This window comes from Hypanus sabinus, chromosome 7 (assembly GCF_030144855.1).
Source record: "Hypanus sabinus isolate sHypSab1 chromosome 7, sHypSab1.hap1, whole genome shotgun sequence".
NCBI lineage: Eukaryota > Metazoa > Chordata > Chondrichthyes > Myliobatiformes > Dasyatidae > Hypanus > Hypanus sabinus.
The window spans coordinates 98,852,877-98,879,633 of record NC_082712.1 but is presented as its reverse complement, the minus strand read 5'-3'; the positions used below and the strand labels follow the sequence as shown (position 1 = coordinate 98,879,633).

At 42.0% G+C, this 26,757-nt stretch overlaps 1 protein-coding gene across 2 annotated transcripts in view; it reads left to right on the top strand.

Moving 5' to 3' along the window:
* Nucleotides 1-16,354: 16,354 nt before the first annotated feature.
* Nucleotides 16,355-26,757, top strand: part of LOC132396373 (homeobox protein GBX-1-like) — a 49,759-nt gene continuing 39,356 nt past the window's right edge. Inside the window, exons 1-2 of one of the 2 annotated variants that reach the window (XM_059973892.1) lie at nucleotides 16,355-16,745; nucleotides 23,118-23,258. In XM_059973892.1, the coding sequence (XP_059829875.1) occupies nucleotides 16,559-16,745; nucleotides 23,118-23,258 (328 nt within the window). In that variant the 5' untranslated portion in view covers nucleotides 16,355-16,558. Of the gene's footprint in view, nucleotides 16,746-23,114; nucleotides 23,259-26,757 lie in introns of both variants that reach the window. The other variant, XM_059973891.1, reaches the window with a different exon arrangement.

The following is a 26,757-nucleotide window of genomic DNA, read 5'->3' as shown; positions in this document are numbered from 1 at the left end:
GACATTTGTTGTATTTGTGATACTGTCAAGACATAATCTTGACCAACTTGTTTAATCAATTTTAATATTCAAATCAGTTTCCCATTTTTGTCTTGACTTATGAATTCCTTGTTTAATTGTCTGTTTTTGAATCAAATTATACATACAAGAAGTAATTTTTAAAATTTTTCCTTTTTGAATTAAAGTTTCTATTTCATTAGGTTTCGGCATTAACATTGTTTGACCCAGTTTATCTCTTAAATAAGCCCTTAATTGGAAATAACAGAAAAGAGTGTTATTTGATATTTTATATTTATTCTTTAATTGATCAAATGACATTAATATACCTCCTTCAAAACAGTCTCCTATATATCTAATCCCTGTTTGAAACCAGCTATATAAGAGTTGGTTATCCATGATAAAAGGAATAAGTCTATTCTGAATTAGAGATCTCTTTGCTAATAAGGATTTCTTTATCTCATCATCATTTGTCTTATTCCATAGATCAATCAAATGTTTTAATATAAAGGATTCTTTCTTCCAATCTAAAAGATAATTCAGGCAATGAATACAATGGGTTTGTTAGATAAATCAGAACATCATCAGCAAATAGGTTAATCATATATTCCTCCTGATTAACTCTGAAATCCATAATATCTGAGTCAGTTCTAACTAATTCAGCTAATGGTTCTATCGCCAATACAAATAAAGCAGGTGATAATGGACAACCTTGTCTAGTTGACCTTGTTAACTGAAATGGTGTTGAAATTTGGTCATTTGTCACTACTTTAGCTTTGGGATTAGTATTTTAGGTTTTAATCCAATTTATAAAAGATACTCCTAATTCATATTTTTCCAATACCTTAAATAAAAAATCCCATTCCAATCTATCAAATGCTTTTTCTGCATCCAAAACAACTGCCACACTCATTTCCTCCCTCTTTTGTGCCAAATGAATTATGCTAAGTAACCGAGTTACATTATCTGCCGATTGTCTGTTTTTAATAAATCCTGTTTGATCCATATGTATGAATTTTGGTAAGTATTGAGATAATCTATTAGAATAAAATCTTTGCTATTATTTTATAGTCCATGTTCAACAAAGAAATAGGCCTATATGATGTTGGCTTTAAAAGATCTCTATCTTTTTTTGGTAATACTATTAAAATCACTGTCGAAAAAGATTCTGAAAGTTTATATGTTCTTTCCGCTTGATGTATTAACTCCATAAAAAGAGGAATTAATAAATCTTTAAACTTTTTATAAAATTCAGGCAGAAAACCATCTTCTCCTGGAGATTTATTACTCTGAAGTGATCCTAAAGCTTCTTCGACCTCTTTTAATGTAAAAGGCATATCTAATCCCTTTTGTTCTTCCGAATTCAATTTTGGGAGAGTTATTTGTGATAAAAATCTTTCTATCTGAACAATATCATTTTGTGATTCTGATTGATATAATTCAGAATAAAAACTTTTTAAAGTTTCATTCATTTCTAAAGGTTTATAAGTAATTTTATTTACACTTGTTCTAATTGCATTTATCGTTTCGGAAGTCTGGTCTGTTTTTAACTGCCAAGCAAGAATCTTATGTGAACTTTCACCTAGTTCGTAATATCTCTTTTTAGTTCTCATAATTGCTTTTTCTGTTCGGTATGTTTGGAGCATATTATATTGTAGCTTCTTATTAACAAGTTGACTTTGTTTTTCTTCTGTCATATATCTTTGAGATTCTTTTTCTAATTTTGTAATCTCTTTTTCCAATTAATCTGTTTCTACCATATATTCCTTCTAAATTTTAGAAGTATAACTTATTATCTGGCCCCTCAAATATGCCTTTATCGCTTCCCATAATACAAGTTTATCATCAACTGAATGTAAATTTGTATCTTAAAAAAACTGAATCTGTTTTTTCATAAAATCACAAAAATCTTGACGTTATTGAATTAAATCTCCATCTGTAAATCGGTTCCTCTTTATCCATCATTATCATTGTCATTATCAAGGGGGAATTATCTGACAATATTCTTGCTTTATATTCAATATTTTTCACTCTATCTTGAATATTCATTGATAATAGGAAAAAAATCTATCCTTGAGTACGTTTTACGTCTATTTGAATAAAATGAATAATCTCTTTCTCTTGGGTTAATTCTTCTCCATATATCAATCAAATTTAAATCTTTCATCAATGATAAAGTTAATTTTACTACTTTTGATTTTGTAACGACCTTTGTTGACCTGTCTAAAACTGGGTCTAGACAAAAGTTAAAGTCTCCACCTATTAATATTTTATCATGTGCGTCAGCCAAATTCAAAAAGACTTCTTGTATAAATTTTACATCATTTTCATTTGGTGCATAAATATTCATAAGAGTCCATAATTCTGAAAAGATTTGACAATGTATAATCACATATCTCCCCGCAGAATCAATTAATATATTTTGTATTTTAATTGGTAAAGTTTTATTAACCAAGATTGCAACTCCCCTTGCCTTTGAATTAAATGAAACTGTAATAACATTTCCAACCCAATCACTCTTTAATTTCTGATGTTCTATCTCTGTTAAATGGGTTTCCTGTAAAAAGGCTATATCTATTTTCATTTTCTTAATGTATGTTAAAATTCTTTTTCTTTTCACCGGATCATTAAGCCCATTAACATTAAAACTTAAAAGTTCAGTAAATTAGTCATTATTTTTAACAAGGTGAGTCCAATCTATAACTATACATAATATTTCAGCTCTCGTAGTACCTTGGGGAATCTTTTTAAAATTCTCCATGTTGCTATGTGTCTCCCCCCCCCCCCCCCCCGATCATCCAGGCAAAGAAAGAAAGATAGAAGAAAGATAGATTATAAAGAAAAAAATAACAAAATACCCCCTTCCTAATGCTGTGAATGAAAAAACCCACAACATTACCCCCCTTCGTTGTACGGGTCATGGCAATCGCCATGATTACACGCGTGAATCCCAGAGCGATCGATCAGAAGTTCCCCCAGCTCCCCCGTAATGAAAAAAAGGTATATGTAAGAGAAGAAAAAATAATACCACTACTCTTGATTAATATTCCTCAAATTTTTACTTTTCTCCCCCTCTATCATATAATTAAGAGTATATTTGTATATTCTTCTGTCCTTAAATATCCATCAAATCCAGTCACTATCTCAGTCTTCATTTTTAATCCATTTCGCTTCCATAAATTCTTAGCTGTGTCTAGCGAATATTTGGGAGTTCTTGTGTAAACTCCTCTGCCTTCCAATAATCAGTAAAAAATCTTCTTTTCTCATCATCCAAAAAAATTATCAGTGTTGCCGGGTGGCGCAGTATAAATTTATAACCCTTTTCCCATAAGACTTTTCTCACTGAGTTAAGTTCCTTCTTTCTCTTCAAAAGGTCATAACTTACGTCAGGATAGAAAAGAGCTGTTTTCCCTTCTATCATCAATGGCCCGTTTCTCTTTGTGGCACATTGGGCAGCCGCCTTCAGGATCCTTTCTTTATCTTGGTATCTTAAGCGTTTTATCAAGATTGATCATGGGTTTTGATCATGTTGAGGTTTTAGTCTTAAAGGTCTATGATCCCTTTCGATTTCTATTAACTGATTTCCCTCTTCCATTTCCAAATTTTCCAGGATCCATTTTTGAAAAAATTTTATTGGAACATGTCCCTCTATACCTTCTTTAAGACCAACAATCTTAATATTATTTCGTCTGCTAAAATTTTCAAGCACGTCCACTTTTTCCAACAACCGTTTTCTTTCTGATGTCCAGGCAAGGATATTATCTTCCATTTTATTCACTCTATCAATGGTGTCTCCGTTATTTCTTCCAACTTTTTAACTTTCTTATCCGTTTTCTCCTGTTTTTTCACAACTTTATCAAACATAATCTTCATATTTTCAATACCTGTTTTTATTACATTTAATGTTTTTAATTCTTTTAATTCATGCATTATTTGCAGCAAGGCTTTTCTTATGTCTCCAGGAGATCTTCCACTTCCAACCTCTTCCTGCTGTTCTTCTTTTCCCTCCTCATCTTCATCTGTGTTGTCCAGAGAATCCGACTCCAGTTCTGATTCACTTTCACTTTCAGTTGTAGCTGGGATTTGTAGTTTGGTTTGCCCCTATTTGTGCATGCCCATTTCTTCATGCATGTACAGTTCCTGTTGCTCCTTCTTAGAGACTGTTAATGTTGCCGCAGTTTCCTGTTCTGCACCACCGGAGGCGAAGTGCACCTCGCCAAGAAGAGGTCCAACGAGGCTCCGTCATAATGGTCGGCCTTGTTTCCTTTCCAACTCGTACTGTCTTCAAAGTAGTAGTTTTCTTCTGTTTCTGTTTAGGAGACATATCTAAAGACAATCCTGAGTAGTTTATAAGTAATTTTTAGAAAGTATTTACTAACTTTTCTTCACTTAAACATTATTTTTCTGGTTTTTTATAGGAGAGCTGGATTTCCACGTCTCGATCCTACATCATCATGTGACGCCCCCCCCCCCCCAAATTTTGAATATTTTTATAAAAATGGCAGAGAAATTTTGGACCTCATGGTGAAAGTTTAGTTCATTTGGCTCGTTAACTATCTCATTGAAACCTATTGAATATTATTCAAAGTTCAAAGTAAATTTATTATCAAAGTCCATATATAGTATGTCGCCATATACAACCCTGAGATTCATTTTCACATGGGCATATTCAGCAAATCTATAGAATAATAACCATATTAGAATCAATGAAAGAGCATCTAACTTGGATGTTCAACAGGAGAGCAGAAGACAACAAACTGTGCAAATACAAAAAGCAAGAAATAATTATAATAAATAAGCAATAAATATCAAGAATATGAGATGAAGAGTCCTTGAAAGTGAATCCATTGGATGTGGAAATATTTCAAAGATGGGGCAAGTGAAGTTATCCTCTTTGGTTCAAGAGCCTGATGGTGGAGGGGTAATAACTGTTCCTGAACCTGGTGCTTGGGTCCTGAGGCTCCTATACCTTCTCCCTGATGGCAGAAGTGAGAAAAGGGTAGTGGGATGGTCGGGTTCCCCAATGATGGATGCTGCTTTCCTATGACAGCATTTCACATAGTGTTTCAATGCCGGGGAGGGCTTTACGCATGATAGACTGGGCTATATCTACTACTTTTTTGTAGGATTTTCCATTCAATGGAATTATTGTTCCCATACCAGGCTGTGATGCAGGCAATCAATATACTCTTCACTACATCTAAAGAAGTTTGTTGAAGTTTTCGATGTTACGTCGAATTGAAAGGCCTAGATAGAGTGGAAGTGGAGAGATGTTTCTTATAGTGGGAGAGTCTAAGACCATAAGGCACAGCATCAGAATAGAAGGACATCCAAATAGAGATGAGGAGAAATTTCTTTAGCCAGAGGGTGGTGAATCTGTGGAATTCATTGCCACAAACAGCTGTGGAGGCCAAGTCATTGGATCTTTTTAAACTGGAGGTTGATAGGTTCTTGAATAGTAAGGGTGTCAAAGTTTATGAGGAGAAGGCAGGGGAAAATAAATCAGTCATGTCTGAATGATGGAGCAGAACTCATGGGCCAAATGGCCTGATTTTCAAAGGTTCAAATATTCATTTATTATCAAAACATGCACACATATACGACTCTGAAATTTGTCTTCTCCAGATAGCCACGGAACAAAGAAAGGACATAAAAGAGAAACATCAAACCCACTCCCGGCTGTACAAGAAAGAACAGTATCCCAATCATCAAACCCTCCCACGCAAAACAGAACAGGAAAAACGACCCCCAAAAATCAACCCTTCCCCTGCACAAAAAAATTAACAGAACACCAACCCCCAAACCCCCTCCCTCACACAACAAAATGGAAAAGGAACAGGTGGCAAAAACACTGAATATACAAACCATCAATCTGAAAAGGTCCATAGTCCAATCCATAACCGCAGAACCATGATACCACCAACATTCATCGGAAGAGAGGGACACCACCTGAGGCAGAGAGGCCTACCCGCCTGCCACAGCGAGCCACACATCGATAGGCCACTCACAGACTCCTTCTCTGGCAGCAATCAACAGGCAGGCAGTCAGCTCTGCAACTCTCCCTTGCCTTCCTCATTCACCTCAAAGTCTCAATCTTCCTGAACAGCTGAAATGAAATGATGGGGAGACAGAGAGAGAAAGGACATGAGAGAATGAGAGGAGAGAAAAGAGAGAGATGGGAGGAGAAAGAGAAATAGAGAGGGGGTGGGAATGAGAGGGAGAAAGAAGAAGAGAGTGAGAGGAGAGAGAGAAAGAAAAGAGAGAAGAGACAGACTAACAGACAGAATCAACTGGGCAGGGGAACTCTACCCTTTTGTCTATAGTGGCCAGATCTCTACATGTTACCCTTTTACAGCCAAGTTTGTTACACTAATCTAAGTGCAAGTAATCCAGAGCAACACACAAAAACTGCTGGAGAAACTCAGTGAGTTAGGCAGCATGTATGGAAATGACTAAACAGTCGACATTCCAAGCCGAGACCCTTCATCAGTCCTGCAAGGGTTCACCCTTCTGAAAGATGTTCTGACGTTGGCCTCCAGGACAGAGATCATAGAGTCACCAGAGGCTGCAGGGATTTGCACAGGAGTAATTTTCAAAATGTGCATGAATGGTGTTGAGCTCATCTGGGAGTGAAGCATCACAGCCATTCACAATGTTTGGTTTTGCCTTGTAAGAAGCAATGGCCTTCAAAACCTGCAAGACCTGATTTGCATCTCCAGCATCCCTCAATCAAAATTGTTCCTTCACCTCCAGAATAACCTTCCCTAGGTTGTACGTACTTACACTTTTTGAATATTTCTGAATCACCAGTCTTGAAAGCCACAGATCTAGTGCTCAGCACACTACGAATCTCCTGGTTAATCCACAGTGGGGACGTGAGGTGGCACAGCGAACATTCTTGATGGTGGTGTGACAGTGATCCAGTGTGCTGGCTCCTCTGGATCCATAGGTGACATGTTGGGGGTCGTTGGTCAGAAACGGCTTCAAGCTGGCCTGGTTGAAATCCCCTGCAATGATTGGGAAGGAATTAGGCTGCTTCGTGGCTACTGATAACGGCGCTGAGCTCCTCCGGCGGCTGCCTGAGGTGGAATGTACACCACGACCTGGATAGTCCCTCAGCAGATAAAATGGACAGCGTTTCATCGCTAGATGTTCCAGGTCGGACAAGCAGGACTGAGACAGAACTGTCACGTTCGTGCACCACTATGAATTAATCATAAAGCATACACCTTTAAAAGGTTCCCTTAATGTACAAACATCTGGTGATCTGTTTTGAATGAAGAATGATTGAACTGCCTTAGCCCACTGGAGTAGAGAACTCCTATAGTTCATCACCCTGGAGTGAACAAATGTCTCCTGTTCTAAATGGCCTACCACTTATTCTCCAACTGTGCCCCCATGGTCCTTGACTCCCTAGTCAGGAGATACTGCCTGCTTGGATCCAGTCTGTCAAGTCTTTCAGAAGTTTCCATGAGATTGCCTGTTGTTCTTCTAACCTCTAGAGAGTACAGTCCAAGTCTACTCAATCTTTTCATGTACAACAAACATCACTCCTTGGTTACAAATCCGGCTCTGGTGTCACCAAGGGTCAATACAACTGCAATAAGACTTTGTACACATGCATTATTAAGGCAAACATACCATCGGCTCTCTGGCACGGCTCTATTACAGCCTCACACACAAAATGCTGGTGGAACGCAGCAGGTCAGGCAGCATCTATAAGGAGAAGTGCTGACAACATTTCGGCCAACCTGCTGCATTCCACCAGCATCTTGTGTGTGTTGCTTGAATTTCCTCGTGTTTGTCTATTACAGCTTGGTGCATTCCACAGTTCCTATGCTGTCTGCAAGGAGCTTGTGAGCGAGTTTCCTCCCACGTACCAGTTAGTAGGTTAGTTGGTCATTGTATGTTGTCCTGTAATTAGGCTAATGTTAAATAGGTGGCCGCTGAGCCAGGAGGGCCTGTTCCATGCTGTATCTCCAAATACTGTAATAGCTGAGACTGAGGACTGAGATAGAATCGTGATCGGTGTACAGGCCCACTGAGATCCCTTGGAACACCAACAATACCAAATCTCTCAGGAGTAAACACACCGATATGGACGTTCTGATAGGTTTCCACGTTACCCTCCATCAGTGAGTACTTGCCTCTCTCTCACCTTGTCCATACCCCACTCTTTGTAATCACCCTGTAAACTCTCCCAGCTGGCAGCAAAATTATCCAACCTCAATGGCTGAAACTTCTGAACAATGGTCACTGCAACCCGCAGCCTGTCATTTCTTTTTAAGAAATATACTTTGAACTGTCTAAATGAGCTAGCGATGTTAAGATCTCCAACAGTCAGTGAACTTGGCAGTTAAGAATCGCCGGGCAGCCACTGCTAGAGGCAGACGCTGTGTCGAGTCCGGAGAGTGGAAATCAAACCCATGCTCAGCTCTGTACCAAGTAAAGCGAAGATCCAGGTGAAAGTGGACTAGGAAATGAACCGGTGTTCTCCTCCATGCCAGCCAAGACCGGCCCGTCTGCCTGCCTCGGTGCAGGAGGTGAGGAGTCTCCGGCCCCGCGACAACAGATCGGGAGCAGTTGTTACCCCGCAGCCACTGGGCTTCCGGACCAGCTTCACCGGCCTCAGCACCTGTGGGCTCACTTTTGGGAACGCTGCAGCCCATCTTCTGGGTATTTCTGTTGTTCAGTTCGTTTCCACATTGGACGTTAGTCAGTCCTCGCTGTGTGTGGTTTTAGTGTTTCTGCAAGAAGGGGAACCTCAAGATTTAGATAACAAATTTGAACTTTGGCAGAGGCAGCCCACCACCACCTTCTCAGGGCAGTGAGGGATAGACAACTAAATTCCGGCTCAGCTTGCGAAGGTGGGTGGGACGGCGACTGCCAAAAAAGGTAAGGCTGTGAGAGGGTGTGCGAGGCAGTGAGAGGGTGAGTGTGAGAGGGTGTGCGAGGCAGTGAGCGGGTGAGTGTGAGAGAGTGTGCAAGGCAGTGAGCGGGTGAGTGTGAGAGGGTGAGCGAGGCAGTGAGAGGGTGAGTGAGGCAGTGAGTGTGGGAGAGTGTGAGTCAGGGTGGAGAGTATTAGGGTGTGAGTGTGAGTGAGGGTGATGGTGATAGGGTGTGTGAGACAATGTGAGTGTGAGGGAGTGAGGGGCTGAGTTTGGTACACAAATGTGAAAGGTTGTGAGAGGCAGTGCCAAGTGTTTGTGAGTGGGTAAGTGTGACACGGTGAGTGTCCGGTCATGCAACCCCATACTTGAATTGCAACCTTGACACTGTTGATGGTAGACCAGCGCAGGCAGACTCGGGAGTGCTCGTGTATTGATTGTAAAGGGTCGGATGCAGGTGCGGCAGAATATCAAAAAGGCAAATGGGATGTTGGCCTTCATTGCTACAGGAATTGAATTTATTCTGCAACTGTACAGGGTACTGGTGAAGCCACACCTGGAGTACTGTGTACAGTTCTGGTCTCCATACTTGAGGAAAGATACACTGGCTTTGGAGGTGGTGCAGAGGAGGTTCACCAGATTAATTCTGGAGATGAGAGGGTTAGTCTTGAGAAAAGATTGAGCCACCTGGGACTATACTGACTGGAATTCAGAAGAATGAGAGGGGATCATGTAGAAATGTATATCATTATGTAAATGAAAGGTGAGATAGAGACGGGAAAGTTGTTTCCAATGGTAGGTGAGACTAGAACTAGGGGACATAGCCTCAATATACAGGGGAGTAGATTTGGGACAGAGATGAGGGAGAAACTACTTTGTCCAGAGAGGAAGGAATCTATGGAATTCTCTCCTTAGGGAAGCAGTACAGGCTACCTCATTAGATATATTTAAGAGACAGTTAGATTTTGCTTAGCAGGGGAATTAAAGTTCATGTCCACAGCCAGATCTGCCATGATCTTATTGAAAGCTGGAGCAAGCTCAACAGGCCAGAAGGCCACCTCCTGCTCCTAGTCCTTATGATCTAATGTGACTGTAGCACACGTTGTGGATGGTATGGATTGCAGGCACTGTATGCCACCAGTTGTGGAGGAGAGGATTTTATTTATTTAGAGATACAAAGCAGAACAGACCCTTCTGGCCCAACAAGCCACAATGCCAAGCAACCCACTGATTTAACCCTAGCTTAACCAGAGGATATTTTACAACGACCTACTAATCCATACGTCTTTGGATTGTGGGGGAAACCGGAGCACCCAGAGGAACCCCACATGTAAATGGGCAGGACTTTCAACTCCTTATAGATTAGAACTCCGAACTCAGTGGCGCCTGAGCTATACTGTGTCGCACTAACCACTGCCCTAAATACTAACTGACCGCTACACTTGCATGGTGCCCAATGATCAGGATGGTGGATGTGACCCTAAGACTATAAGATGTCGGAGCAAAATTAGGTCATTAGGTCCATCGAGTCTGCTCTGCCATTTCACCGTGGTTGATCCATTTTCCCTCTCAGCCCCATTCTCCTGCCTTTCACACCCTGCCTAATCAAGAATCAATCAGCCTCCACCTTAAATACACGTAATGATCTGTGGCAACAAATTCCATTGATTCACCACTCCCTGGCTGAAGAAATTCCTCGTCATCTCTGCTTTAAATGGACATTCCTCCGTTCTAGAAAACATCCTCTCCGATCGATCTAGGCCTTTCAACATTCAATATGTTTTAATGTGATCTCCGCTCATTCTTTTAAATTCCAGAGGGGGCAGACATTAAATGCTCCCCAGATGATAAACCTTTCATTCCCAGAATGATTTTTGTGAACCTCCTTTGAACTGTCATCATGTCAGCACATCATTTCTGAGACAGAGGGCCAAAATTGTTCAATTGAGGCCTCAACTGTCCTTTACCAAGCCTCAGCATTCCAGTCCTCTTGAAATGAATGCTAACATTGCATTTGCCTTCCTTACCACCAATTCAACCTTTAGGAAATTCTGCAGGATGACTCCTAAAGCCCTTTGCACCTCAGATTTTTGAATTTTCTCCCCGTTTAGAAAATAGTCTTCATTTTTATTCATTTTACCAAACTGCATGACCATACCCTTCCCAACACTATATTCCATCTTTTCCCATTCTCCTAATCTGTCCAATTCCTTCTATAACCCCTTTATTTCCTCAAAACCACCTGCCCCTTCATCTATTTTCATATCGTCTGCAAACTTGGCCACAAAGCCATTAATTCCTTCATCCAAATCATTGACATATTATGTAAGAAGAAGTGGTCCCAAAACCAACCCCTGTGGAACTCTACTAGTCACCAGCAGCCAATAGAAAAGGCTCCCTGTATTCCCACTCTTTGTTTTCTGCCAATCAGCAAACCCTCTATCCATGCTAGTATCTTTCCTGTAACACCATGGGCTCTTATCTTGCTCAGTAGCTTCACGTGTGGCACCTTGTCAAAGGCTTTCTGAAAATCCGAATATACAACATCCACTTGTTCTGCTTTGTCTATCCCGCTTGTTATTCTCTCAAAGAATTCCAACAACTTGGTCAGACAAAATTTTCACTTAAGGAAACCATGTTGACTTTGGCCCGTTTTATCATGTGTCTACAAGTACCCTGAGACCTTCATCCTGAACAATCGACTTCAACATCTTCCCAACCACAGAAGTCAGGCCAGCTGGCCTAATATTCCCTTTCTTCTGCCTCCCTCCATCCTTAAAGAGTAGGTTGACATTTGCAATTTTCCAGTCCTCTAGAACCAAGCCAGATTCAATTGTTTCTTTAAAGATCATTACTAATGCCGCCATAATCTCTTCAGTCACCTCTTTCAGATTCCTTGGGTGAAGTCCAGGTGACTTATCTACTTTTGGCCCTTTCAGCTTTCCGTACACCTTCTCCTTAGTACTGTAATAGCAACTACACTCATTTCTGCCCACTGACACTCTCAAACTTCAACAGTGAAGACTGATGCAAAATACTTTTTCAGTTCATCTGCCATTTCATTGTCCCCATTAATTTCCCACTAATATTTGCTGTTTTTTATGCCCTCTCTTTTGCTTTTATGTTATCTTTGACTTTTCTTGTCAACCACAGTTGTATCATCCTGACTTTAAAGTATTTCTTCTTCCTATCCTGTGCCTTCCGAATTGCTACCAGAATCTCCAGCCATTGATGTTCTGCCACCATCCCTGTTAGTGTTCTTTTCCAATCCATTCTGGCCAACTCCTCTCTCCTTTGCTCCACTGTAATACTGATACATCTGACCTTAGCCTCTCCTTCTCAAATTGCAGGATGAATTCTGTCACCCTGTGGAGCTAAGGAGAGACACGGCGCCAATGGCAACTCCCTTGCTTGCATCTTCGGAAACAGCTCTACTTCCATCTTTAATATCTCTATTTTTCCCTTTCAGGGTTCTTTTGAAGACCCTGACCTGAGTTACAGGTTGACTTCGGTTCTTTGTGAGAGTGGGACCCGTTCTCAGGGTTTCACGGCTGGCCCTTATTCGACATGCCAGGGGAGAGTCCCACTCGTGTTTGGCAGCCTAGGATCTCGGGGCTCTGGAGACGGGCGGATCGCGGGTCGGTGTCACCGCAGGAGACTTGTGTCGTCGGGGAGGCCGAAAAGTCTTTTGCTTTGGGGCCGAAGACCTGAGGCCTTTGTGATCTTTGGACACAGAGCTAGGAAAAAGCGATGGAATAGACTTTTAACATTGTAATCCAGTGGGTTGTTGTTATGTCTCCCGCTCACTGCGAAAATGGGGGACACCTCGCTCTCCCTTATTAAAGAGAGAGAGAACCTGTGGGTTGTCGAATGTGGGATGAAATGTGAATCCTTTGGGGTAACTCTGACCTGTGGCTCTGCTTTAGCTTAGCACACGTTTAGGCTTGATAACTACCGATATGCTTTGTTTTTGCTGGTTGGGGGGGGGGTGTCATTGCTCGCTGCTGCTTACATGTAGGAGGGGGGAGTGGGGGGGGGGTACTTTGGTGTACTCACATTTAATTGTTGTTCATTCTTTGGGGAACTTCCCTGTTTCATGGATATCTGTGAAGAAAAAGCATTTCAGGATGTACTGTATATTGTATACATTTCTCTGATGTTAAATTAGACCTTTGAACCTATTATATCACTGCTTCCTAAGGGTTCTTTTACCTTAAGCTCTCTAATCAAAGCCAGTTCATTACTAACACCCAGTCCAGAATAGCCTTTCTTCTAGTGGGCTCATCTACAAACTCCAAAAAGTCATCTCATAGGCTTTCTCACTTGGGATTCAGCGCCAACCTGATTTTTCCAATCTGCCTACATATGGAAATTCCCCATGATTACCATAATATTGCTGTTTCGACATGCCTTTTCTAACTCTTCTTGTAATTTGTAGCCCACATCCTGGCCTGAATACTACTCTTATCAGGGTCTTTTTACCTTTATAGTTTCTTAACTATGCCCACAAGGATTCTGCATCATCTAATCCTATGTCACCTTTTCTCTAAGGATTTTATTTAATTTCTTACCAACCCTCTGCTTACCTGCCTGTTTTTTTTTGATACGATGTGTACTCTTGAATGATAAGCTCCCAGCTTTAGTCTTCTTTCAGCCACAGGAGAGCCCAAATGAAAGGGTTACTTTGTCCTGACTATTGCCAATCACTATCCAGGCAGGCCGAGGAGGCTCCAACACACTCCTGACATATCTGATAGATGCGAGAAATGTCTAGGGATGCCAGGAGGTGGGTCATTTACTGCTGGATCCACAGCCACTGACCTGGTCTCATGGTGGGTCAGTTAAGTTTCTGGTCAATGAGGACCCCAAGGATATTGATGATGAAGGCTGAGCAATGTTGATAATATGTTATGCTGGGGGGGGGGGGAACAGATTCCCAAATGGTGTGAATGAAAATAGGGTCAGTGCAGGATTAGTGCCAATGGTTAGTTGAGGGTCAGTACAGACTTGATGGGCTGAAGATCCTGTTTCCCCACAAAAGCTCTTGATTATGTGAAAGGTGAGAAAAGGTGTAAAAGGGATTATCAAGATGTTGGCTGGATTTGAGACTGTGAGGATCATATATGCACAAAGCCAAAACAGAAATTTAATCTGAGGTTCCCAACCTGGAGGCCAAAGGCCTCTTCATTCATGGTTTTGGCTCATGTCATAAAAAAGGCTGGGAGCTGCTGTATTAAATTATTTTTTTGCTTCTGTATTTGCTCTGCCATGTAAGATCCAAAGGTGGAGGGTTGGGTATGGGGAAAACCCAGATCTACAGAATCAAGCTCCAAATACCTCATCTGTGGGAGAGGAAGGATCTTCAACTAAAATGGGCTACACCTGGGGACACCATGGATCAGATTGGGATTATGAAAAAGGAGATGCTGGATGTCTTGAGGTGAATTAAAGAGGAGAAATCTCTTGGGCCTGATAAGGAGTTCCCTCAGACCTTATAATTCCTTCAATAGACATATATTAAAATGTCCTTCGCCATGGTGAGGAGCCAGAGGACTGGAGGATAGCAAATATCATTCAATTGTTTAAGAAAGGCTCTAAGAATAAGCCTGGAAGTTAAAGGCTAGTAAGCCAGACATCAGTTGTGGGAAATTTATCGGAAGGTGTTCCAAGGACTGGACATATAAGTATTTGGATAGACAGGGACTGACTAGGAAGTCAGCATGGCTTTATGTGTGGTAGGTCATGCCTAACTTTCCTTTTCAAGGATGTTACCAGAAAAGTTGATGAAGGAAGGGCAGTGGACGTTGTCTACATAGATTTTAGCAAGGCTTTGATGAGTCCAACATGGGATGATGGTCAAGAAGGTTCAGTCACTTGGCATTCCGGTTGAAGTAGCAGATTGGATTTGATACTGGCTTTGCAGGAGAAGGCAGAAAATAGTAGTAGATGATTGCCTCTCTGACTGGAGGAGTGACACAAGTATCAGTGCTGGGTCTATTGTTGTTTGTCATGTAGTGGTAAACTGGATCAGCAACTTTTGTGGATGACACCAAGCCTGGGTTGTAATGGACAGTGTGGAAGGCTATCAAAGCTTGCAGAGCAATCTGAACCAAATGGAAAAATAGACTGAAAAAATGGTGTGAGGTTTTGCACTTTGGAAGGATGAACCTAGGGATATAGACAGTGAATAACAGGGCACTGATGAGTGCAGTAGAACAATGGGATCTGGAAGTGCAAAAGTGATAGAGGTATACAAAAGTATGAGGGGTATAGATAAGGTAAAAGCAAGGAGGCATTTTCCAAGATTATCGTCCTTCAATACACAAGTGTGAAGAACAATGAATTGATTATTGCTCCGGATTCAATGCAGTATATAAAAACACAGAAGAAACATACAGAACACAATAAACAAAACAAATAAAATACAATAAATATAAAAACAATACTATAGGAAACCTACAGCACAATACAGGCCCTTCGGCCCACAAAGCAGTGCTGAACATGTCTTTATCTTAGAAATTACCTGGGGTTACCCATAGCCCTCTAATTTTCTGAGCTCCATGTACCTGTCCAGGAGTCTCTTTAAATAAACCCTATGGTATCCGCCTCCACCACTGTTGCCAGCAGCCCATTCCACACACTCACTGTTCTCTGCATATACACAGATTGCCAGAAAACTCCAATCCATTTCCAACTACACAATAATATCCCCTGCTCCAATCCAGTTATTCATCCCAATCCCAACAGCCGGATAAAATCTGCAGATGCTGGAAATTCAAACAACACACACAAAACGCTGGTAGAACACAGCAGGCCAGGCAGCATCAAATGCAGTTTGTTTGTTGTGTGTGTTGTCTGAATTTCCAGCATCTGCAGATTTCCTCATGTTTGCTCTTTAAATTCACTGCTGTGAAGCCTCTGCCAGTGATGCCTACACTGAAGAAGTTTAAATCTTCTCTTCGACGGGAGTTCAGTGAAACCCTTTCTCGCTGCTCCCCATCTATAATTCCTTCGGCCCTTCAACTTTTCGATCATATTTTGATTCAGACCCATTATTACAGCCATATAGCCTTCCTTGGAACGTGTCTCCACCGCCAACTGACTCCAGTTGGCTTCAGGATCCATTTTTGAGCTTCTCAATTTGGACCTGAGATGCTGCCTGGCCTGCTGTGTTCCAGCAGCATTTTGTGTGTGTCGCCAGATAAAACCCTACCTACCCACTCACCCAATAATTAACCTCCAACAACTCCTCCTTTGTACCCCATAATCATCCAATTTCTCTTAAGTCTTGAGCTAGCATTGGCCCTCTACTAGTCCCTCTTCTGTTCCCCCAGCTCCAAATCCGGTTCCCCTTCAAGTGCCCAGCCTTCAGCCACCCAATTGGATGGTCTGACGTCCAGGGAACACGTGCCCCGGTCTGTATAAATCCCTGATTTGCTCCTTTTGACCCGGTGTTGGATGGTCGCGCAGTCAAGGGGAATTGGGCTTCTCTTTCCGGGATCTGTGTGAAGACTTCTGATTGGACAACAAGGAGATTTCCATTGCAATCGCATCAATTAGCACCCATTTCTCACCGGGTTCCCACCCGGAAGCTTCCCTGGGGATTGCTCCCTTTAAGCTGTGAGCGGCCTGGAACCGGCTGCCTGCAGCCTTCCCGATCTCGGTGTGACCCCATGGCGCAACGTTTCCTGGAATTCCAGCAGCAGATGGATCCCGGTCCTCGAAAGGAAGATTACTGTTTCCCACAGCAAGAAGCTGATTCCAGCAACGGTGGGCTCTGCGCCTTTCCACCCTATCACTCGGCTGCAGAGCAGCGGCAGGTCCCGGGACAACACGTGGAGGCCGAGGCTTGGCGAGCAGGTACGGCGCACCTGGGGTTAGCGGGATGGGCGACCGCTCCAACAACCTGAGGCTTGGTCTTCGTTCCCATAGGAACCTCGGTCGGGATGGAGTCCCCTACTGTTACTGTTGGAAAGGTATCATAGATGTCTCTGGGCATCTAGACATCCAGTCCGGGGTGATCGGCAATGCTCCGAAGCCTGTGTGGTGTCGCCGTTTTGGGTACCGGAGGTGATCTTGACAGGGGATCTACGTTTCTGTAACTTCAGTCTCAGTCTCGGAGCTGTCGCCGAATCCCATTTGACACTCGGGGAGCCGGGGGTGGGTGGCGGGGTTGGTGTGAAGACAAACTCGGGCAAAACGGAGGCCTTTCAGCCCGCCAATTCCATACTGGAGAAGGAAAGCCATCCATTCGAATACGTCTTTCCGGGTCTTAGTCTGGATACTTTGCAAATGGACTCCTCGTGATGGAGCACAAGAAAAGGGCCTTTGTACATGTTGACCAATGTGTCGAGGAATTGTGCCTCCAGCCTTTTACCATTGCTTGTCCTTGGTAAATCATCTCTCTGCTGAAGGTCCTGTCTGAGGCCCTCCATAATTCATATACCATTAGGTGAAATTTACCGGCTGTTGAGGTAGGACAAGATAACATGTAATGGTTACAAGGAAAGTGCAGATAAATAAGTACAAGGACTTAAATATAAAAGCAAGGCTTTTTAATGCTGAGGCTTTATAAGGCACTGGCGAGGCTTTGCCCTCTTATTTTAGAAAGGATGTGCTGAAATTGGAGAGGGTTCAGAGGAGGGTCATGAGAATGATTCTGGGAATGAAAGGGGTTTTGAATAAGGTGTTTTTGATGGCTCTGGCTGGAATTTGGAAAATTAAGGGGTGATCTCATTGAAACCTATCAAATGTTGAAAATCCCAGATAGAGTGGATGTGCAGAGGATGTTTCCTATGGTGGGTGAATCTAGGACCAGGGGCAAAGTCTCATCCATTTAGAATAGATGAGGAATTCAGAAAGGCACTGTCCATTATTAAGGACCTCCAGCACCCAGGGGATGCCCTTTTCTAACAGGAGGTACAATAGTCTAAAGGCACACACTCAGTGATTCAGGAACAGGTTCTTCCTCTCGGTCATCTGATTCCTAAATGGACATTGAGCACTGGACACTACCTCACTTTGTAAAATATATGTTATTTCTGTTTTTGCACGATTTTTAATCTATTCAATATACGATTATTATAATTTATTATTATTATTTTGCTGTTTTTTCTTCAATGGTATGTTACTGAACTGCTGCTGCAAAGTAAACAAATTTCAAGTCACATGCCAGTGATAATAAACCTGATTCTGATTCTGGAACTTGTTTAGCCAGAGAGTGGTGAATCTATGAAATTCACTGTAATAGGCAGTTGCGGAGGCTGCGTCATTAGGTGTCTTTAATGCGGAGGTTGATAGGTTCTTGATTAGTCAGGGCTTGATAGGTTATGGGGAGAAGGCAGGAGAATGTTGAGAGGGAAATAGATCAACCATCATGAAATAGAGCAGACTTGATGGGCTGAATAGCCTAAATCTGCTCCTACAGCTTATGGCCTAGGATCTTTAGTGGTGAATTGTATGGACGAAAGTCCATCTTGCCATGCTAGGGGACTATATAGTAGCATTATAACAGTGGGATAGAAGCTGACCTTGAGCATGGTCTGTCTAGGTACCATATCCGATGCGGACGTTGGTGACTATTGTTTTCCATATAGATCTATCCCTTGTTCTTTGGATGACTTCCATTTCCTCGATGTGTAGCCACCTGGCTAGGCTTTTGATGTACATAAGCCGAGGTCTTCCTCTAGGTTTGCTCCCCTCGATCTTTCCAGAGAGAGAATGAGTTTTTCTAGTTCATCTTTCCACATGATGTGTCCTAGGAATCTGAGTTGGCTTTCTCTTATTGTTGGTATGAGTGACCTAACTGCTTGGGCTCTTCTGAGAACTTCTTCATTTGATGTGTATGTGGTCCATGATATTTTTAACATTCTGTAGAACCACAATTCAGCTGCTTCTAGTCTCTTTTTCATTGCTGGGGAAATGGTCCAGCATTCACTTCCATAACTCCGGATAGAATAAACGTAGCACTGTTTTTGGTATACATGGTCATCTTTCTGTCTGTTAATATGGTCGTCATTTTCTGGAAAGCTTCTTTCACCATTGCTTTTCTGTTTTTGATATCTGTGTCCCACCTGCCATCACTTATTAGGCTGCCAAGATACTGAATTTGTTAACTTGTTTGATGTTTGTATTTCCAATCTTGATCATACATTGTGGGATGTTTGTCTTTCTGGAGATGACCATGCTTCCTGGTTTGATTGAGAGGCCTCTGTGATTACTTTCTGCTGCCACTATAGTGAGTAGTCATCCAATTTCCCTCGGGATCAATATGTCTGTCTCGTTCTTGAAGTTTTGTTTCTGAGTCAGCTATTAATAGGATGTCATCAGCATATCTGATGTTGTTTATATTATGGCCTCCAATTGTGAATCCTTTGTCTTTGATACTCAAGATATTTTCACCATACAGGTTGAGTAAGTCAGGTGAAAAGACACAACCTTGCTTGACTCCTGTCATGATGTTCACATATTCACTAGCTTCTCTTTCTGTTCTGATGGATACTATCTGGTCCCAGTATAAGTTTCTTAGGAATGTATGTCTTTCCCATCTATGTCAAGATCTTGAAGCATTTCCAAAAGATCCTGGTGTCTGACAGTATCAAAAGCTTTTGTACAGTCGATGAAACATAGGTAGATGTCTTTTTGTGCATGGATGGCTTGTTCACAGATCATCTGTAGCATGAAAATTGCACTTCTGGTTCCAGTGTTTTCCAAAAAGCCGCATAGTTCTTTACTGATTTCTGGTTTTATACAGCGTCTTGCTTTCATCATGATTACTCTGAGAATAATTTTTGTCACATGGCTCATCAGGCTTATTTTACGATGTAACTCACACTAATTTACTCAAATCATCAGGTATCTCCCCATGATCATAGATTTCATTTGCTATTTCTATTGTTTTCTCTATTCCAAAATCTTCTATGGCCAGTATCACATCAACAGCAATGTTGTCTGGACCAGTTGCTCTGTTATGTTTTGTTTTATTTATGGATGTTTGAATTTCTGATTTTAGAATGCTAGGCCCTTCAAGATTCTTCTTTGTTGTTTTTCTCCTCTTTAGTCTTCAAAACGCTCTTTTATATATTCTGTCCATCTGTTTAGGATTTCCTCTTTGCTGATAATTAAGTTGCCATCTTTTGCCTTGATGCATCCACTTGCTGAGCAAGATAATTTCTCTGTTAGTTCTTTAATCTTACTGTGCATCAACTTTTATTATGGGTTTGTAGCTTTTCTATCTCTGAGCATTTCTCATTTAGCATCTGTCTTTAGCTTCTCTGCATTTTCTTTTCATTGTCTTATCAAAGTTGTTTGTATTCTTCGCTGTCTCTTGGTTTGATGGTCTGTTTTTGTTGCATCAATTGTATTTATCTTCAATTATCCATTTCTTACTTTTCCGCTCTTGTCGTGGAATAGTTCCTTTTGCAACTTCAACTATGAATTCCTTCAGTATGTCCCAGGAAGATTTGCCTCCTTCATCCTGCGGCAAGTAAAAACTGTTTTTCACCTTGATTGTGTATTCTGTTTTCAGACAAGGGTTGTTTTGTAGTTGATAATCCAGTGGTTGTGATCTTTTTGGTTTCTTTGATTTTCTCATCTTTATTTTCATTTTGCAAATGACTGGTATGTGGTCACTTCCACAGTCTGCTCCAGAGTAGCTTTAGGATTGAGTTATTGAGTTTTTGAATCTGCTATTGATATGTAACTGATTTGATTGTTGTTGTTCCCATCTGGGCTTCTCCATGTCCATTTCCTCCTTGGATGTTGTTTAAAGCAAATGTTGGTGACTATCTGATTGTTTGTTTTACAGCATGATATAAGCTTTTCTCCTTTCATTTTGTTCTCCCAATCCCTGGTCTCCAACAATATGGTCTTCTCTTCCCTCAGCAACTTTTACATTGAAGTCGCCCATGTCAATAGTTTTTTGTGATTTGCGTTGTTCTAGTGCTTTGTCTAGGGACTGGTAGAAGGCATCAGTTTCTTCCTCTGTGCTTGCCATTGTGGGTGAATATAGAGATAGAGATCATCCAAGTATATTGAGCCTGGTAGTACATGCTTTCAGGGTTTTGTATCTTCTGCCCGATGGAAGGGTGGGGAGGGGAGAGAAGAGACAATATCTGGGATCTTTAATTATGCTGAGGTACCAAAGTATAAACAGGGAAAAGTGAATAAAGAGGTGAAGAAGGAATTCAGCATGCTTGCCTTTATTGTTCGTTGCATTGAGAACGACAGATGGGGGTGTTATGCTGCGACTGTACAAAACATTTCAATCTGTCCTTGGCGTGTTGTGTGCAGTTCTAGTCACCACACTACAGGTGGATGTGGTAGCGTTAGTGAAAATCACTGGGATGTAGCCTGGCACGGTGGGCTCTTGATATAGGAGAATTATGAAGAGGTACAGCACAGTGACAAGCCCTTGTGGCCCAATGGTCCTCAGCACCTGATTGCTCCTATGTGACCAATTAACCCATGAGAGGAAAGCCATGTGCTCACAGGGAGAACGTATGAATTCCTTGCAACAGCTGCAAGAATTGAACCTGGGTCACTTCCGCTGTCTTGGTTTTGTTGCTAACTGCTATGCAGACTAGATTGGATGGGCTAGGTTTTTTCCCCACTCAATTTCCTGGGGATTTTCAGAAGGCTTTTGACTAGGTGCCACACATGAGGCTTCTTAGCAAGATGAGATCTCAGGGTATTAAAGGAAAGATAGTAATGTGGAAAGAAGACTGGCTGACTGGCAGGAGGCAAAGAGTGAGAATAAAGGGGACCTTTTCTGGTTGAATGCCAATGACCAGTGGTGGGCTGCAGGGTTGTTTTTTCAAAGATTTGGATGAAGGAATTCATGGCTTTGTGGCCAAGTTTATAGACAATATGAAGATGGGTGAAAGGGTAGGTATTGTTGAGGAGGCAGTGTCTGCATAAGGACTGGTGAATGGGATTAATTCAGGGCAGTCGCTGATGGTGTGGACCTAATCCAAAGCACAAATGTGGATCCCAGTGAGACTGGGCTGCTTCCCCAGTCATCTTCCAGCCTTTGTTCTGTGAATAGTGCATTATTTTTCTCAGGTAGTTGTCCAATTACCCCTTTGAAAACCATGACTGATTCAATTTCCACCACCCTTCCTTCCAGTTCTGTGAAGACAATGGGGAAAAATTGGGTTCCTTATCCTCAAAGATATGTTCAGGGGAGTTTTAAATGAGTTTGAGTAAATGGTGAAGGTGCTTCCAGAAATTGAGTCTGTGACTACGACAACTTGAAAGAGTGTGGGGGGGGGGGGGTAAGAGAAATATTTTGGCACTAACCTCTTGCACTCTCACCTCCAGCCACTGGTTGGTAGTGAAGTACAAACAGGCCATTACCCATCCACTGAAACTGCAGACCCACCTCGCTTCCAGGAGGTTAGACTGAGTTATCAGAATCAGGTTTATTATCACCGGCATGTGACATGAAGTTTGTAAACTTAGCAGCAGCAGTTCAATGCAATACATAATATAGAAGAGAAAAAATAATAATAACATAATAATAAGTAAATAATTACATATTGTGAATAGAACCATGCAAAAAAACAGAAATATTGTTTTTTTTATGCTAACAGTGAGAAAAGGGCATGCCCTGGGTTCTGGAGGTCCTTAATAATGGATGCTGCCTTTCTGAGATCACTCTGAGGATTTTCTGGGTAGTACCCAAGTTGGAGCTGACTAAATTTACAATCCTCTGCAGCTTCTTTTGGCCCTGTGCAGTAGCCCCCTCCCTCCCCCTATACCAGTTATCTAGAATATTCTGCCTGAAAGTAGGTTTCATACTGTGTGGGGGAGGGAGGAGAATGCTGATCTGTGGTGGGAGGGGGGGGGGAGAACAGCCAGAGGTAATGCAGAGAGCTCTTTTAAAGGGATGCCAAGGCCCAATTGATCAAATGATCACTTTGCCTTGTGCATCCCAGATTCATTGCTGACTAGTCTGATTCTGGGACTGGGGTACATTTTTCCCCCTTTTGGGCACAGCTTTACCTAGAACAGATTTATCGTACAGCTAGTGTTATGCAGACTGCTCTCTGTGATGTTCTTCATATCCCACCATCCCTTTCCCATCAACTTTGTTTTTTCTCCCCATAGTTCCAATGAAGTTTAATTGTTTTTCTCTGGCTGTGTCTAGCATTTTTGTTTCACTTTTTAAATTTCGAATGATTTCTTTCCTGGCTGGTGGTGTTGTGACTTCACCATTTATTCCCTCAGCAGATCCGACCTTGCTGAACCCTGCCGGTGGCCCTGCTGTGGAATCCTGGCCTGAACCATACCAGAGACAACCGTCCTGTCAGGTGCTCAAGGCTGTAGTGGACCAGGCAGAGAATGGACCAGGCACCTCCTGCTCCCTGGAGAGTAAGTATGGGACTACATGAAATCCTTCAACTCAAGGGATGCAATGCCAAGAGACTGTTCAGCCCATCGTGCCTGTGACCAAAAAGCCAAGTACATCCTTCTTTGTAAAACTAGCACTTTGCTTGGATGGACTGAACTTTGAGCAAGTGTTCCCGGGGGGGGGGGGGGGGTGTGTATGTGTGTGTCTCCCCACAATCTTGTTCTGTCTTATGTAACTACAGCAGAAAAACAGTATTAATTCCAATAGTCCTGAGTGGCAGCCTGGTACCCTGCAAAAAGTGCTTATGGCTTTGCTGGTAACTCTTAAGGATTATTCTTGTGAGTGGGGTGTATAATGATCACTACTGTGTGGTGGGGCTGTAATTAATTAATTAATTAATAGATAGATAGATAAATAAATACAAAGATCAGTGCTACCGTCCTCCCATCAACATTTCACTGGCTACTTCTGTGACCATCCAAGAAGTCACTGGAAACGATGCCAACAGCTGAGTTGACCTTTGAGATGGTAAAACAGGCAAGACACATTCTCACAGAGAGCAGTTGTAGTGGTGTCATAAGGTCTGCTTGTCTCGAATGGATCTCTCATCTTACTGCCCAGCCTCATTTACTAAGTGACAGACCCACTCGAGTATGCTGGCAGTTTAGGATCCTCTAAATAAGAACATTGTTCTCTGCTGCCGCTGCAAGTGACCCTGTTGGAACCAAGACCTATGCTGATCATAATGTCAAGGTTCATACCTGCCACAACTCCTGGTGTGCAGTTACAGCACAGTTAAATAAATCTCAGTTGACTCATGAGCAAACGCTGTGGAATTAAAAGGTAAGTGTTGGCCTCAATGCAGAGGAATGGCAAATGATGGTTGTGCAGCCCGGAGAATGGGTGAACATTCATATTTCCTTGCTGTTGATTAAGGTGTGTGGATGGTTTGAATCTTAAGAGATGAAGAACTGGCCAAGAGGTAATAAAGCAGCTAATCAGACAGACTAGCAGAGAGGTGTAAAGCGATTGAAAACAGGGTGTATATAAACTAAGTGCAGTGACAGAAACACCAGTAGCATTATACTGCTTGCTTTTAAACTTGTGTTATAAATGGACTTATTACTTGTAAACTTATTGTGTGTGTGTGTGTGTGTGTGTGTATATGATTGACAACAAACTGAACTAGAAGTTTGGGCTTATTTGTGGCCCCAATTAAGGATGTTTGCACCCCCACGATCTCGAAATTAATGTTCATAATGGTCCTGCCATTTACTGTACACTTTCCTGTTTGCCCTCCTAAAGTGAAACATCTCAGTTATAGAGCCTACATCTGTGTTGTAGTGCTCTTCAGCTTATCTAGTCAGTGCCGAACTGTTACCCTGCTGAGTCCCATTGACCTGTACCTGGACCACAGCCCTCCATATTCCTCCCACCCATGTACTTGTCTAAACTTCTCTTAAACATTCCAATTAAACCCACATCCACTACTTCCACTGCAGCTCGTTCCACATCTGCACCATTCTGAGTGTAGAAGTTCTCTCTGGTGTTGCTCTTAAATGTTTCACCTTTCACCCTTAACCTAAGACCTCTAGTTATAGTGTTACCCAACCTCTGAGAAAAAAGCTAGCTTGCATTTACTCTGTCTATGCCTGCCTCACAATTGTGTATACTTCCTGCAGCGTAGGATAAATGCAAGGATAAATCCTAACCTAGTCAATCTTTCCCTACAATTCCGACCTTCAAATATCAGCAACATTTTTGTAAAAAAATTTTTCTGCACTTGTTTAATCTTATCTTTCCCATAGACAGGTGATCAGAACTGCACACAATGCCCTAAGTTTGGTCTCACCAACATGTTATGCAACTTCAACATAACATCCTATCTTCTGTATTCAATACTTTGATTTATGAAGACCTCACTTCCCAATTAAACTCCACCTGCCATTTCTGACTATATTTTCAGATGATCTATACCCTGCTGCTGTCCTTTGTCAATCTTCCTCACTATCCACAATTCCACATCTTCTTTCCCTGTTTTTTCCTGCAAACTTGCCAATTGGCCCACTAATGCCCGTGGAACACTATTGATCAGTAATCTCAGCGAGAATGAAACCTCTCTGTCACTGCCCTGTCTTCTAACACTAAACTAATTTTGAATGCTTTCTACTCTGTCACCATGAGACCCATGTGCCTTAGCCTTGTGGGTCAGCCTGTCAATGTTGAATGGTTTACTAATATCTATATAATGATCATACATTGCCCTACCCTCAGTCAGCTTTGTCACCACCTCAAAATACAACCTAATTTTTAATGCATGAGCAGACAATTCCTAAAGTCTGTGCTTTTCCAAATTTGAATAGATCCTATTACTAAGAATCTACTCAAAAACTTGCCATTACTATAAGGCTGATATATTAAGGACATTTTAAAAGCTCTTGTATAGACAAAAGTATGAAAAAAATGGAACTATGTTCCGTTTAAAACTTGGGCTGCAGAGGAGGGAAGGGTTAGATTGATCATAGAGTAGGATTATACATTGTAGGCTCAAGGACCTCTACTGTTCTATGTTCTAAACAGAGGAATGGTGTTGGCTGTTCTCCAGTCTACTCGGAAATCACAAATGACAAAAAGATACAAAGGAGCAAAAAAGCTTTAAGTCTGCTGAGAGAAGGGCACAGTCGTGGGGTGTACAGACAAGGGAAATGGAGGGAACCTGTATCCATAGGTGGTTGGGACAAGGATCAAGGAGTACAGATTTAAAACTTTATGCAAAAGACAGAAGGTTTTCACTTGGGTAGGGTTTGGGATTAGCTGTCTGACAGGCTGGTGGAAATGCAGACAATGGGATAGATGCTTAAGAATGGCTTGTGATCTTTGGAGAGACACAATGTTTGTTCTACTGAGAGTTGGCATGATCAATGGTCCAACTGGTGCTTCCTCAGCTGATTCTAAACTCTGATCGTTAGCCACAGTAGTGCTTCACGGCAAAACTCTTTCTTTAGCTGCGATCACTGTTTTCCCTGGAGTTTACAGCCAGGATGCTGGTGTGTAGGTGTGGGGGTCTTTCTGCAAACTAACCCTGTTGATACACCCAACACCAACTCGTCCTTGGGGTGGACACCCATGAGGTGCTGGCCACCTTGAATGTCTCTTCACAAGAAGAAAGGGATTCCCATTCACAAGAAATGGAGAAAACTAAACTGTTGAGGAGCTGAGGTGCCAAAGGCAGAATTAGTCTATTTGGCCCATTGAGTCTACTCCACCACTTCATTATCTTTGATCCATTTTCCTTTGCAGTCTAAATCTCCTGCCTTCTCCCTGTATCCCTTCATGCCCCGACTAATCAAAAATATATTTACCTCTACCCTAAACATACCCAATGACTTGGCCTCCACAGCCACCTGTGGCAATGAAATCCACAAATTCGCCTCTCTGGCTAAAGGAATTGCTCCTTATCTCCATTTAAAAGGATGCCACTCTGTCCTGAGACTGCGTCCTCTGATCTTGGACTCCCCC